This window comes from Trichosurus vulpecula, chromosome 3 (genome assembly GCF_011100635.1).
Source record: "Trichosurus vulpecula isolate mTriVul1 chromosome 3, mTriVul1.pri, whole genome shotgun sequence".
Taxonomy (NCBI): domain Eukaryota; kingdom Metazoa; phylum Chordata; class Mammalia; order Diprotodontia; family Phalangeridae; genus Trichosurus; species Trichosurus vulpecula.
In genome coordinates this window covers 224,134,222-224,149,458 of record NC_050575.1, presented here as the reverse complement: position 1 = coordinate 224,149,458, position 15,237 = coordinate 224,134,222, and the positions used below count along the sequence as shown (strand labels likewise).

At 39.5% G+C, this 15,237-nt stretch overlaps 1 protein-coding gene across 1 annotated transcript in view; it reads right to left on the bottom strand.

The window, feature by feature from the left end:
- The window catches only part of VIT (vitrin), a 199,978-nt gene that overhangs the window by 30,909 nt on the left and 153,832 nt on the right, over positions 1-15,237 (bottom strand). The window contains exon 11 of the mRNA XM_036749928.1: positions 8,245-8,392. Within this exon, the coding sequence (XP_036605823.1) occupies positions 8,245-8,392 (148 nt within the window). The remainder of the gene's footprint in view (positions 1-8,244; positions 8,393-15,237) is intronic.

Sequence of the window (15,237 nt, the reverse complement as noted above, 5' to 3'; positions counted from 1 at the left end):
CACAAGTGGCAGTGTTGCCTAATGGGTAGTGAGCTGGTCTTGGAGTCATAAAGTCCTGTGTTCAAGGTCTGCTTCTGATAGTATTACTGGCTGAGGGACCCTAGGCCAGTCATCTAACTTCTCAGAAGACTCAGTTGCAGAGAAGGTGCTATTCTGCACTAGTAAAGGGAGTTTCCACATCTTGGAGTTCCCCAAAACAATGACATTGCAGGTCCAGTCCTATCTACCTATGCAAGTTGTATTTCACCCCTGTGCTCCCCTCTCCCAAATGTGAGCTCCTTAAGACCTTGGACTATGTCATTCTCTTTGTATTCCCGGGACCTTGCACTGGGCCTTATATGGGGTCAATGCTAGGTAAATGTTATGATGTCAGCATTTTTTAAAACCTACCCTCAAACATCCTTTCCAGCACAATCTCTCTCTTATGCTCTCTAGGATCACAGAATCATAGATTTAGAGCAGGGGACCTTGAAGGCCATCTTGTCCAAATCTCTCATTTTATAGACGAGGAAACGGAGGCCCATCAAGGTTAAGTGACTTGCCTAAAGTCTTCCTGCTTTCTAATCAAACTATTCTATTCAGTGTCTTTTTCTTGCCTTTGCCTTTGCTTACACCATTCCCTGTGCCTGGGCTCCCTGTGGCCCATTTCTGCTGGTTGAAATTTTATCCTTCATTCAAGGCCCTGGTCTATGAAGCTTTTCCTATTTCTCCTAGCCAGAAGAAACCTCTTCTCTCCCCCCTCCCCCATCCCTTGTGTCCCCTTACCCCTACCCCCACCCCGCCTTCTCTTTTCTCTGTCTCTCTTTCTCTTTTTCTCTTCTTTTATTTCTTTCTTATTCTTTTCTCTGTTTTTCTTTGCTTTTCTTCTCTCTCTTCTTTTTTCTCTCTTTTTCTTTGCTTTCTTCTCTCCCTTCTTTTCTCTCTCTCTCTCACCTTTTCTTTTTCTCCGCTTTTCTTTTTCTTTGTCTTTGCTTCTCTATCTGTTTTTCTCTCTTTCTTTGCTTCTCTCTCTCCATTGTTTCAAATTCTCTTTGTACTTTTATTCTGTTTTGTATTGTCACTATTCGTGAGGTTGTTGTCTCCTGAGGGCTTTGTGAAGGCAAGGACTGTCACATATTCACCTTTGTATCCATAGCACCCAGCTAGGGTGCAGGATGCAGTAGACAATTAAATGTCTGTTAAATTGAATCAAGGTTGTGTATAGAGCAGTAGACAGAAAGCTTTATGTCAAAGTTCACTTAAGCTCTTGAGAGCATTCATGGGGGAGGGTAGAAAACAAATAGAAACAAACTGGAACATATCTCCTAATATTTTTATGGTGATATATTCCCGACAGTGAAATGCCTACATTTGGACTCCCTCACCTCATTACCCTAGGAAATAGCAATGGACTTTAGAATAAACTTGGGAAGAGCAGTTAGACCTGACCACACATATATAGAAGAAAAACCATACTGAAGGTGACCTATCTTAAGGGTACTCTAAGAATAATTTTCAATATGTCTCAAAGAGAAGAAGATTCCAGTAGAATGGAAAAGACTGTATTATTATCCAAAAAAAGAGTGACCAAGGACATAAAACAATAGGTATGCCAACTTTCTGTGAGGGAAAGTAAAGTGGGACTTTTTAATGTTTTTTTCTTTTGGAGTGTTTCTCAGCACTAAGGCAATCAAGTGCCTTTGACTGAGTCTTGCCTTTGTTTGTAGGAAGGCTCACACCCTTTTGCATGAGAAGTGTGAAGCCTTTGAGAGGTGAGAAGCCCTCAGGCCCTGAAAAAGGGTATAATACTCTGAGATTAGCATTTTATTTGGGGCTCACTCATTGGAAGAACATTGGTAATTTGGCCAGATGAGACTCTGGGTAGCCATCAATAGCCACCTGGTTTTGAAAACCAGATGTTGGTGCTTCTCTCTCTGGTAACTATGTATGTGTTGCTTTAGTTAGGTGGTTAGAAACCTGTCTGTTGATCTTATATTGTCTCTGTTTGTAATTTCTGTTTGTATTTGCTCTGAAGTTCTAGGTGCTGGCTTTTCCCCCCGGAACTAAGTGAATGAGATATATATATATATATATATATATATATATATATATATATATGTTTGATTAAAGTGAGATTGTAAACCCCTTTAAGTTGCTTTCCTCAGGAAAGCAGATCAACGAACCTGAGCTTGTAGCCCTCCTGTGTGCTGGGGTTATTGGGCTTATATAGCCATGGTAGCTACAAGTAGCATTGTTGTTACACTTTCTCATGGCTAGGCAGTATTTTTGATAACATCCCATGACATTGAGTATATTCTTGATGAAAGCATGAGAAGGGAAAGGTAGATCTTTGCAAATAGTTTGCTCTAGTCCCACAGTGGTCTGAAGGGCACAAAGAATATAAGATACTACTTTATGTTTATTACTCAAAAAGAAAAAAAAAACACTTGTCCGGAAAGAGCAAAATTTAGGCTGAATGGCTCTTCTCCAGCAAAGTATCTCCTGCTCATACATGACTTGTGACAGATGTAACCACAGAAATAACTTTGGTCAACAATCTGTTGACTCTCACTATCACGTAAGACACCCAACAGAGAGACCTCAGCTTGCCAAAGGGGTTTGCCAGGATCATGGAGAACTTCCTTCACAATATAAGAGTGATGTTCTCCAGATGCTCATAATTACAGATGACATTTTGCTGGTTGAACTAAGTCCTGTAACACTACAGTTCCGCAAAAGAAATTGGACTAGTAATTCCAAGAGGAAAAACAAAGCAGATGAACAACACGTGTCGTTTTGATTGTGGGAAGAAATTAGATTGGAGGATAGGAAATAAATGCCTGTTGGGCAAGTTCATCAAAACATGTTTTAGACAACTGATATAGATGAACAGTCTGCTGGGCCCAGAACTGAACAGGAGGATCTCATTGGGGAAAGCGTTCTGTACTTTCAATGATCCCAAATCACTTGATGCCTCAAAAGTTCATTGCTAGTAATCCCAACATCCTTCTGGCAATGTTGCATGCTGAACAACATAGAGTATCATAATGTTAGAACAACCTCAATTACAAGTGACCCAAGAGGCAAAGGAAAGATGGATGTAAATATATTAACATGCAGGAGCATATGGCCAGTGATGGCTTGTGTGCTACAAACAGTTTCAAAGACGTAACCATGGGCATCCATGATCCGCCAAGTTAACATTTCAATAAGAATTTTGGTACAGCCTATATAAATATGAGTTACCTTCTCTGTTGCCTGTTCATCATTTATAAAATGAGGGAGTTTGATTAAATAGCCTATAAGGTCTCTGTTCCATTTTATTCCTTTATTATCTCTGTATTAAAATTATACCTTTATTCATAATAGAAAAAGTTCGGCCCTGAATATGTGAGCTGCGGCAGTTACCAGACCCCTCGACCCACAAACACCAAAGACTGCGGAGAAGGTTAGTGGGAAAAGCTGCGGGAGTGGAAGGAGTTCGCGGTTCGGCTTCCAGCCCCGGGGGCAGCGGAGGTGGGGCAGCTACAGCTGTTGTTACTTCCGGCTCCAGGCCCACCTGGTGGGGGGAATTAAGTGGCGGATCACAGCAGGGGTGCACAGCCTGCCGAAGATCTGAGCCCAGTCTGGACTGGGGGTCCTTGGGGAAGGAGGAGTGCGGCTCTGACAGAGCTGGCACCTCCCCCCCAAACGTAGAACATAGAACTCTGTAATCTACAAGCAGTCATACCCCACTGAAAAACTCAAGGGTCAAGTTAGTTGGTTGGGAATATGGCCAGGACGCGAAAACGCGCCCAGATTCAGTCTCAGACTTTGGATTCTTTCTTTGGTGACAAAGAAGACCAAAACATACAGCCTAAAGAAGACAGCAAAGTCATAGAGCCTACAACCAAAGCCTCCAAGAAAAACATGAACTGGCCCCAGACCATAGAAGAACTCAAAAAGGATTTGGAAAAGCAAGTTAGAGAAGTAGAGGAAAAATTGGGAAGAGAAATAAGAAGGATGCGAGAAAACCATGAAAAACAAGTCAATGACTTGCTAAAGGAGACCCAAAAAAATACTGAAAAATACACTGAAGAAAACAACACCTTACAAAATAGACTAACTCAAATGGCAAAAGAGCTCCAAAAAGCCAATGAGGAGAAGAATTCCTTGAAAGGCAGAATTAGCCAAATGGAAAAGGAGGTCCAAAAGACCACTGAAGAAAATACTACTTTAAAAATTAGATTGGAGCAAGTGGAAGCTAGTGACTTTATGAGAAATCAGGATATTATAAAACAGAACCAGAGGAATGAAAAAATGGAAGACAATGTGAAATATCTCCTTGGAAAAACCACTGACCTGGAAAATAGATCCAGGAGAGATAATTTAAAAATTATTGGACTACCTGAAAGCCATGATCAAAAAAAGAGCCTAGATACCATCTTTCAGGAAATTATCAAGGAGAACTGCCCTGATATTCTAGAGCCACAGGGCAAAATAGAAATTGAAAGAATCCATCGATCGCCTCCGCAAATAGATCCCAAAAAGAAATCTCCTAGGAATATTGTTGCCAAATTCCAGAGCTCCCAGATCAAGGAGAAAATACTGCAAGCAGCCAGAAAGAAACAATTTGAATATTGTGGAAACCCAATCAGAATAACCCAAGATCTGGCAGCTTCTACATTAAGAGATCGAAGGGCTTGGAATGCGATATTCCGGAGGTCAATGGAGCTAGGATTAAAACCTAGAATCACCTACCCAGCAAAACTGAGTATCATGTTCCAAGGCAAAATATGGACTTTCAATAAAATGGAGGACTTTCAAGCTTTCTCAGTGAAAAGAACAGAACTGAATAGAAAATTTGACTTTCAAACACAAGAATCAAGAGAAGCATGAAAAGGTAATCAAGAAACGGAAATTGCAAGGGGCTTACTAAAGTTGGACTGTTTTGTTTACATTCCTACATGGAAAGATGATGAGTATGATTCATGAGACCTCAGTATTAGGGTAGTTGAAGGGAATATGCATATATATATATGCATATATATATGTTTATGTATATATATAAGTGAATGTGTATGTATGCATGTATCTATGTGTATATGTATGTATGTGTATGTATGTGTATATATATATATGTAAAAGAAAGAGAGCAGACACAGGGTGAGTTGAGGATGAAGGGAAGATAGCTAAAAGAAATAAAATGAAATTAAGGGATGAGAGAGTAACTCACTGAGAGAGGGAGATAGGGAGAGATAGAATGGGGTGGATTATCTCCCATAAAGGTGGCAAGAGGAAGCAGTTCTAGGAGAGGAGGGGAGTGGGCAGGTGAGGGGGGAATGAGTGAACCTTGCTCTCATCAGATTTGGCCTGAGGGGGAATACCATACATACTCAGTTGGGTATCTTACCCCACAGGAAAGAAGAGGCTGGAAGATAAAAAAAAAATAAATAAAAGGCAGGGGGATGATGGAGTGGAGGGCAGATGGGGGTGGAGGTAATCAAAACAAACACTTTGGAAAGGGGACAGGGTCAAGGAAGAAAATTCAATAAAGCCAGATGGGTTGGGAAGGAGCAAAATGTAGTTAGCCTTTCACAACATGAATATTGTGGAAGGGTTATACATAATAATACATGTGTGGCCTAGGTTGAATTGCTCAACTTCTTAGGGAGGGTGGGTGGGAAGGGAAGAGGGAAGGGAATTTGGAACTCAAAGTTTTAAAATCAGATGTTCAAAAACAAAAAAAACTTTTTGTATGCAACTAAAAAATAAGATACACAGGCAATGGGGCGTAGAAATTTATCTTGCCCTACAAGAAAGGAAGGGAAAAGGGGATGAGAGGGGAGGGGGGTGATAGAGGGGAGGGCTGACTGGGGAACAGGGTAACCAGAATATACGCCATCTTGGAGTGGGGGGGGAGGGCAGAAATGGGGAGAAAATTTGTAATTCAAACTGTTGTGAAAATCAATGCTGAAAATCAAATTTGTTAAATAAATAAATTGCATTAATAAAAAAAAAAAAAAGAAAAAGTTCGAAAACCCGCATTCAAAGGCAACGTGGGATAGTGTAATGGCAAGCAAAGTAAGACTGGCTGTTTTTTTCTTTTGGAACGCTTCTCAGCACTAAGGCAATCAAGTGTCTTTGACCAAGTCTTGCCTTTGTTTCAATCGAGAGTCTTTGATTGAATCAAGAGTCTTCGGTGACCTGCTTAAATCACAAGAAAGCCTTAGTCACATGAGTTTGAGTCACATGGTTGTGACTCCCTCTGACCCTGAAGAAGTGTATATATACTCTGAGGTTAGCATTTTGCTTTGGGGGCTTAGTCATGGGAAGACTGTTCACGTGATTTGGCCAGATGAGACTCTGGGTAGCCGTTAAGGAGCACCGCCCCCCCCCCGGCTTTGAAAACCCAGATGTTGGTGCTTCTCTCTCTGGTAACTATGTATGTATTGCTATGGACAGACAGAAGCCCTGTCTGCTGATTTGCGCTATTTGCTCTGTTTATATAATTTTTGCTTGTAATTTCTGTTTGTGTTTTCTCTGAAGTTCAGGGTGCTGACTTTTTCCCCTGCACCAAGTGAATAATATATGTATGTTTAATTAAAGTGAGATTGTAAACCCCTCAACGTTGCTTTCCTTAGAAAAGCAGATCAAAAAACCTGTGCTAGAAGCCCTCCTGTGTGCTGGTGTCATTGGCCTTACACCTCCATAGCAGCTGCTAGCGGCATTGTTGTTACAGATAGTTGAAAGAGCCAAGAACTTAGAATCAGAAGACCAAGGTCAGTCTTATCTCTGCCTTTTCCTAGCTTTATGACCTTGGTTAAATCATACCCTCTGTGGTCTTCAGTTTCTTCATTTGTAAAATGGAAGCGAGGCACTGAACTAGATGTTGTTTAAAATCCCTTCCTTCCATTTCTTTTATTTCAATTTTAACATTCTGTTAGTCTACTTTCCAGGTGGGAGCTAATACCAAAAACCTTGTCTTTAAGAAAAAACCATCATTCTGTGTGGCCCTTTTCAAGCAAAATAATCATGTAAATGGAACATTTTGTTACACTTTGAGGGTTACAAAGCATTTTATATACATAATCTTCCAAGTGGCTTCAAATATACTACAAGACCTGGACCATCTTATCTTAAAGTCTTTTTACCTATCTTACCTTGGAAGAGCAAACTATACCAAAGTAACTTTAAGACATTTCAAGTAACTTCACTAGATTAAAAGTAAAAAATATAAAATCCCAAACAAACAGCGACATGATGCTTTATGACTCTGTCATGTCACATCAACCCAAATTCAAAGGATGTCACCCCTAGATGACACTTCAATGTAGTTAGGCTATAGCATGAAAACATTTACAGACATTTAAATCCAAGTCATCCATAATGTGATTTAACCTCTGGAACTCAGCTTTCTCATCTGTGAAAGGAAGAGGGCTTGGATTAAATAATCTTTCAAGTGCTTTGCTGCTCTGACATTCTGTAGTTCTATGACTTGCTAACAGTCAGAGCCATGCATAAGTTGAATGGGCTACACTGGAAGTCTTTAAGCAAAGGCTGGATGCACCTTTGTGAGGACTGTTCTAGAGGAGATTCTCTTTTGAGTGTGGGTTGGCCAATGAAGTCCTTTCCATCTTTGAGATTCTGTTATTCTGTGGCCCAACTCCCATGGTTTTCCAATAGGTTGAATCAACCACAGAACTACAGCTTTGTAGTAAGCACTGTGCTTATGTGTGAGATTGTAAATGTAAGAGTCTGTGAGGGAATACAAAATCTACCAAAAATGTGTTACTTACTGTAAGGAGTTCACAATCTACTTGGAGAGACCCAATACATACACACAAATACATATATACATACATGTGTGATGTATAAGACTGTTTGCACATGCATGATGGAGGAAAGCTTACAAAGATGGAGGAATTTCTTCCAATGCAAGTAAAAATACTACCTACTTAAATATGAAGCTCTTAAACTCAATGCTTTCCCCATTTTTTTCTGTATGGGATTTGTATCATTGGAAATTATGTCTTTAATGTATATTGATAGGATGGAAGCTCCTTAAGAGTGGTTCCTTTTTAATTTTTATCTTTATATGCCCAATGACTAACATAGTACCTGGCACATATTAGGTACTTAATAAATCAATGGATTGACTGGTTTGCTCCTGAGAAATTAGTTACTGATATGGATAGATGTTTAATGTAAGTCCTTGGGTATCAGTTGTCCAGCAGTATTGAAGTAGTTAGAGTGCATGATTCTGGGGATACCAATGATACTTACCCATATTGTACAATACCCAGAAGTGGACCAGCTGGGCCGATGTCAAGAGCTTGGCTAACATCCTTTAAGAACTGCTTCTGGATTCGAAAACGCCGTTTGCCGATGCTCCAGCTCCCATCAATTAGAAAGGACAAATCAACTTTGCAGTCTGGGGAATGGAAAATGACTGAATTACTCTGATTCTCTAAATTTAATAACTGACTTCCTCTTCCTTCATTTTCCCACATTCCCGAAACAAACAAATTGTACCAAACTTTAGCCATCAGGATGTTCATGAAAATTCTGAGTGCAAAATGTGTGGGCGTTTTTGTAATTTACAAAATTGTTTATATTGTGAGTCAGAAGAACTGAGTTCAAATTCTAGTAGCATCACTTATTAGCTGTGTGACCATGAGCAAGTAGTTACCTTTTCTGAGCCCTAGTTTTCTCATTTATATAATGGTGATAATACCTTCTCTGGGTTCTTCACATGGTTGTTATGAAGATTAAATGGACTAAAGCATGAGATCGTGAATAGAATGCTGGAGTTGGAGTCAAGAGCTGGGTTTGAATGTTTCCTCAGACACTTATTACTTATAGGATCACAAGCCTCATTTTCTGTGCCTTCACTTACCTCATTTGTAAATTGAGATTAGGATTGGATGGGATGTCCTCATTTGTAAATTCTAAAGCACTGTATATAAGCAAAGTGTTACTATTTTCATACTGATGTTATTTAAGATATCTCTATAGTGTACGCTGCAATACAATGCTTTCATTCACAGCCTTGTGAATTTTTTAAAGTCATTTTCTTTAAACATGTACACTGGACCCTCATTATAGTCATCAGGCTTACCCCCATTTACTACTGATTCCTTTTTCCCTTCTACTATTACCCATATTATTATGAAGACACAGCACAACAGGAATTCCTTGTAGCTGATACAGATGTTCCCCTTACGTATAGATATTCTCATGAAAGCAAAACAAAAGTAAAACAGGACAATGTAGAGGATGCTCATTTTTAATACCTGCTAATTCCTATTAGGCACACTGTCTGTAATCTTGTATGTCATATGTTTGGGCCAGGCCTTATTTTTATGACTAATTTAGAACATTCTTTGCAAATCAGAGTATTTGGATCTCCTCTAAGGCCAAGAACACAGAGAAATGCCCTCAGAACTCAGGCCAAGATCTAATCAGACAGTAAAAGAAATTCTAAATTTAGGGTAATGGATGTATTCCTGCTCATTTTGTTTGCTTAGACAGGTCCTGGGAAAATGTTGGTTCTCCCTATTATCAAGACAGGGGATACGGAAATTGATGTTTCTTTGACCAAGATTTGAGTGACCTAAGTCATGCATCCCAAGACAGCCTACCTCCCATTGTGTTAATCAATTAGAGCAGAGTAGGCCTCCTTTGGCAACACCTCCTCTTTGAAGGGCATATAAACTGTGACCCCACCACCCTTAGGGGTCTTTGGTCTAAGAGAGACAGACAAATGACCATCCTTTTATTAATAACCTGCTGGCCTTATTAATAAAATTATTAAATTACTCAGAAACTATGTCTCAAACCTTTTTAAACGTCACAGTGTCAGGATGAGAGCAGCAGCATCTGTATAAGGGAAGGCAAGCCATTTTTTTTCACCTTATATAAAGGCATGTTCTCCCGGTAAATCATACATAAAGAGATTTAAGATCTTTCACCAGGAAGGTATAACACAACGACACAATGCCAATAAAGTACAACATAGTGACACAATGTCAATAAGGGGCAGCCCAGTGACACAACGTCAATACTGCTTTCTAGCTGCTTTCAGTAATGATGCAGCCCAGCAAACACTCCTAGAAATGGTTCCCTGCCCTCTGCGGATGAGAGAATATCAGCTCAGCTCACAGGGCTGTTGGTGTAAAGCATCTAATTAACAGGAAGAACACTGGACTTGCAGTACAAGTTAAAGTCTCGCCTCTGCTATTTAGTTGTGTGACTCTCTGGCCCTCAGTTTCCATATCTATAAAATGGGATAATAATACCTATACTACCTACCTCACAGGATGGATGCATATGCAAAGAAAACACATGACATTTCCAGGCACTTCTCTTTTTTTTTAGGCAACAAAATATAGAGGAAAGAAAGGCATAGTGGAAAGAATCCTGGGCTGGGAGTCAGAAGACTTGGATTCTAGTTCTAGCTCTGCCATTGTATGATCCTGGGCAAGTTATTTCTTGGGGCTTCAGTCTTCTCACTTAGAAGATGAAAGATCAAGACTAGTTGATCTCTAAGGTCCCTTATGCTTGGACGTTGTCAGGTTATGTGAATCCCGGATCCCATTGAACTGCCCATAAAGGCTGCTGGCCACTGGCTGCACTGAACAGTTGCACACAATTCACTGCTCCACTCCCTAGCCTTTTTTATTGAAATGGAACATTTACAGATATGGTAAGGGCCAGTTGTTTTCCAGGTGCTTATGGATGCTGTCTGGATTCGGAGTTTGGCATATGGCATAGCGTTTGACCTCTACTTTGCGGATAGCCACAGCAGCAAAACCCTTAATTTAGGGTGTACATATCACGTTATATAGTGAAAAGAACCCTGGATTTGCATTCAGAAAATCTGGGTTCTATTCCTTTCTCTTCCATTTCACACCTGTGAGACTTGGGCAAGCCATTTAACCTCTGGGACCTTCAATTTCCTCATTTGTAAAATAAGGAATTTAGGCTAGATGGTCTGCAGGATTCATTTGAGCTCCATATGTATGAGCCTATGAGATAGAACTGAGTTTGGGATATCTAGAGGAGAGGAGAAGTAGGGAGGAAGTAAGGAATTTAAAAAGTGAGAGTCAAAAGTGCACAAGAATTGTGAACAAAGCCAATGAGTAATATTTCTTGGCAAGGAACACAGTGAACTGAAAGAATATCTTCCTCCAGGTTCTTGACAATCTGAGACAGAGTCAAATAATTGAATAGAAGGAAGGACTCTAGCACCTGTTGATCCAGAGTTATGATTTCTTCCTTAGCTGACTTCACTAAATCTGGCTTTTTGTTTCCTTAAATCTTCACTATATGACATCACTAAAAGACATCAATAGCCCCAAAACATCAAAGGCATGAGCCCCTCAAAGCTGGTCACATGTGCCCTTTATACATGTGTCTGCATGTATCCCATAACTGTATCCACCCTTCCCACTAATGCTATGTGAGAACATGCACCATATTTATGAAGGAAATACTTTATTGCTACATATCTTACTGTATCATTTCATTAAATGCCTTTTGCTTTGAACTAATTTTCTTTTCTGATTATTAAAAGTAAAGAGATCAATAGAGGTTCCTGAGCTGTAGTTTTAGGGGATACAGATCCATAGATTATCCGGAACATAGAATAGACTTTTTGGGGGGCGGTGTGTAATGCTGCTTGCAGCTTTGCCAAATTTCAGAGAAAGGGGCCTGGACACTGTCTTTCATTTGTCCATTGAAATTACAGATAGTTCTTGCTTTATGTAAATTCACATTATGCAAATTTGATTTTGCATAAAGACTTCTGAAAGAAATCAGCACACTTATGTTAACTTTACTGTACAGTACTGTGTATACTTAATCATTGATTTTACCTCTCATTTCATAAATCTCTTTATTATTATGGTACAGTATTTAATATGTCTGCATTTTAGTACATTTCGTGACTTGCATAAAGGTATTATTTTATGTATTCCTTTGTTATATAGGCTAAGTGAAGTGGGTGGGTAGAGGCAAATTTCATTACATAATAGTTGCTTTAGGTAGAGGTCTGCAGAACAGTACGCTTGCTACCCAACTCTGCTACTATGCCTTCTGAAAAGTTTATTTCTGTTGACCTATTTTTGTTTTTCAGAAAATACCTTCTCTTCCTTTTTTCCTTCATGGTTTCTGTCTATATGCAGAATAAGAGAAAAAAATTAGCCTCTCACCTCTCCTGCCTCTCCCTCCCACCGCCAATGGTTGTTATGGCCTACTCCCAAGATTTAGCTTCTAATTAGGATGAAATTGCCCAAGCAATCCAGCTTTTAGGTCAGGACACTTTAGTTCTTTCTTATTGCTAATTAGCTACTCTGTGTTCCCCTCTGCCTTTACAAAGAACAATCAATCAACGTGCAATAACCTTCTGGCCCCTGATAAAGATCACTGGCAGGCTTTCCCCTCCCTTGGCCCAGTTATAGTCCTGAGAGTCCTGAGATTGTAAAGGGATTTTGTTCTAGTTTTATGTGTGTCTTAGAGAACCTTTTAAGCATAACTTTAACATATGTAAAAAGAAAACATATAGTTCTGGAACATACAGACCCACCATTTCCTCACAGGGCTATATATAATGAACTTTTCTGCTACTGTTATTTGTGGTAAAATTTAGCATATTAACTATATTCAGTGAATCTTTCGTTACCAGGAACTTTCCTTGGGGACTGAGTTGTTCTATATATTCGTGTTTTTTAGATAGCACAGTTCATTTTCACTCACTTCCTAGATGGTTGAAATTAGCATGCCATTTGTGTAAGTAGGTTCCCGGAATTTACTGATGGGCATAGATGCCCAGAGCCTGCTACCTTTTTTTTTTCATCTTAACATGAAATGAAAATATGATGAAATAAAATTGAAAGGGTGCTGAAGAAAGGATTGAATTAGTTCATGATATGTTTATGATAATTGAATCATAATAATTGACCATAGTCACAGAGAAAAGAGGGTATTTGGGAGGGAAGAGATATCTAGGTGGCTCAGTGGATAGAGTGCTGGGCCTGGAGTTATTAAGACCTGAGTTCAAATCTGCCCTTAGACATTTACTAGCTGTGTGACCTTGGGCATGTCACTTAACCTCTGTTTGCCTTAATCCACTGGAGAAGCAAAGGGTAAACTACTCTAGTATCTTTGCCAAGAAAACCCTATGCACGACATTGGTGTGCTATGGTCCCATGGAGTCACAAAAAGTAGAATGTGACTGAGCGACTAAACGACAACATTTGGGGAGGAACTGAAGGGAAAAAGAGGGAAGTTTCCTCCAATTTGAGTTGATGTTATCCTATCGAGTTTACGGATTGACTTGGTTTCTGACTTCGATGTGTAGGTGTCAGTATCATAGGGCAATGGAGGATTGTTTGCTTCATGTGGCCTGTTGGTAGCTGACCCTCTAGAGGAGCCAGAAAGTTCAAAAGCCATCGCACAAACTTGCAATTCTATCATCATGAGACATCATCGTGTGTGACTCAATACTTCTTGCTGTTAAATAATCAAGGAAGCAGATTTCACTGATTTTAGAACTGGAAAGATCTTCAGCCTTCTAGTCCAATCCCTACCTTTCCACCATACCCCAAACAAATGACCATTCAGCTTCTCCAAGAAGAATTCCATTGATGGTGAATCCCCTACTTCTTACATAAACAGAAAGGATTAAATAACCATGTAAAGGGCAGGAGTTTGTAACGCCTTTTTTGAGCACGTGGGCTTTCCTCACTCATATGCTTCTCTGCAAGTTTTCTGCGAGGGTGCTCTTTCCAGCAAAGATACTGAGTGCATTGATAGGAGAGTGTAACCCAGGTTTATGTGTAAGCTGTGATTGCTGCATTTGCTTATAGCAAGTAGCTGTGATATACTGGTTGAATACTTTTGTCTTATTGCTAAGTAGATAGTTCTGTTTAATATCTAAGGGTGTCATCATTGTGAGTTGCTGGTTTTGTGCAAATGGGAATCGAGAGCCATAGTGAATAATGAGAGTGTGTTTCTCCACAAGAAGGTACCTCTTGGATTCTGAAAGAATTTAAGTGTAGCCACATGTTGGTAGTCTTTATTTGAAAATCCATACCTGTCTTTATGAGGGCAAGTTGAGGTAAGCAAACCAGACTAGAAAGTGAGTGAGTGGCCAACGCCCTGTGTGAAGGATTATACTGAGGGTGTCCATACCAGCCACCCCACACCTATGTTACATAAGTCTTGGCATTTAATTTCATCTTATTAAACTTGATCTAACATTCTTGTCTGCCAAGATCTTTTTGTCACATGTGTTTTTATGCCTGGGCTTTCAGGGCAAAAACTATTAGGATGGAAATGTTTAAACAGATATACAGCGCTGTAAAGAAAAAAATCCCATACCATTAATATACTTGAAGTGACAAAAATTACTGGTTTTTAATCACAGAATCTCAGCATCAGAAGGCACTTCATATGCCATCTAGCTCCACTTGTAAATGACCAAGAATTCTTTCTTCCAAATCTCTGACCACTGGTCCTCTAACTTCCATGTGAAGAGTTTCCATAAAGAAGAACCTGTTATCTTCTGAGGCAACCCCATTCCATCTAACTGTTAAGAATTTTTTCTTTATATTTAGCTAAAATCTGTTTCTTTGAAATTTTCATTTCTTACTCTTTCCTCTACCTTCTAGGGCAAAGCAGAAAAACTCCAATCCTTCTTCTTCTTTACATACTTGAAGATTGCTAGTATGTCGTCTCCAAAATCTTCTCAATGCTAACTATCCCAAGTTCTTTCAACCTGGCATGGACTCTGTTACCACAAGCATTCTGGTCATCTTTCCCTGGATATGCTCTAGTTTGTCAGATCCTCACTAAAATGGAGTGCCTAGAATCGAACACAGTTCTTTGGTGTGACAAGGGCAGCATATTGTGGAACTATCACTACCATTGTTCAGGACACCATGCCTCTTTTAATGCAGCCTAATACTGAATGAGCTTTTCCAACTGCTATGTCACTGTATTGACTTGGATGAAATTTAAAGTCTAATAAGCCCTTAGGCCCTTTTTGTAGGGACCACTGCCTAACCATTCCTCATTCTATATTTATTGCAGTTTATTTTTTTGAATCCTAATATAGGATTTCCTACTTTTCCCCATAAAATTGCATTTTATTAGATTTTGCTCAACATTCTAACCTACTCGGATTTTTTTTTCCATCTTGAATGTCATACAATGTCCTAGCTATCCCTCCCATCTTTGGATCATCTGAAAATCTCATGAGCATACTATCTGGAC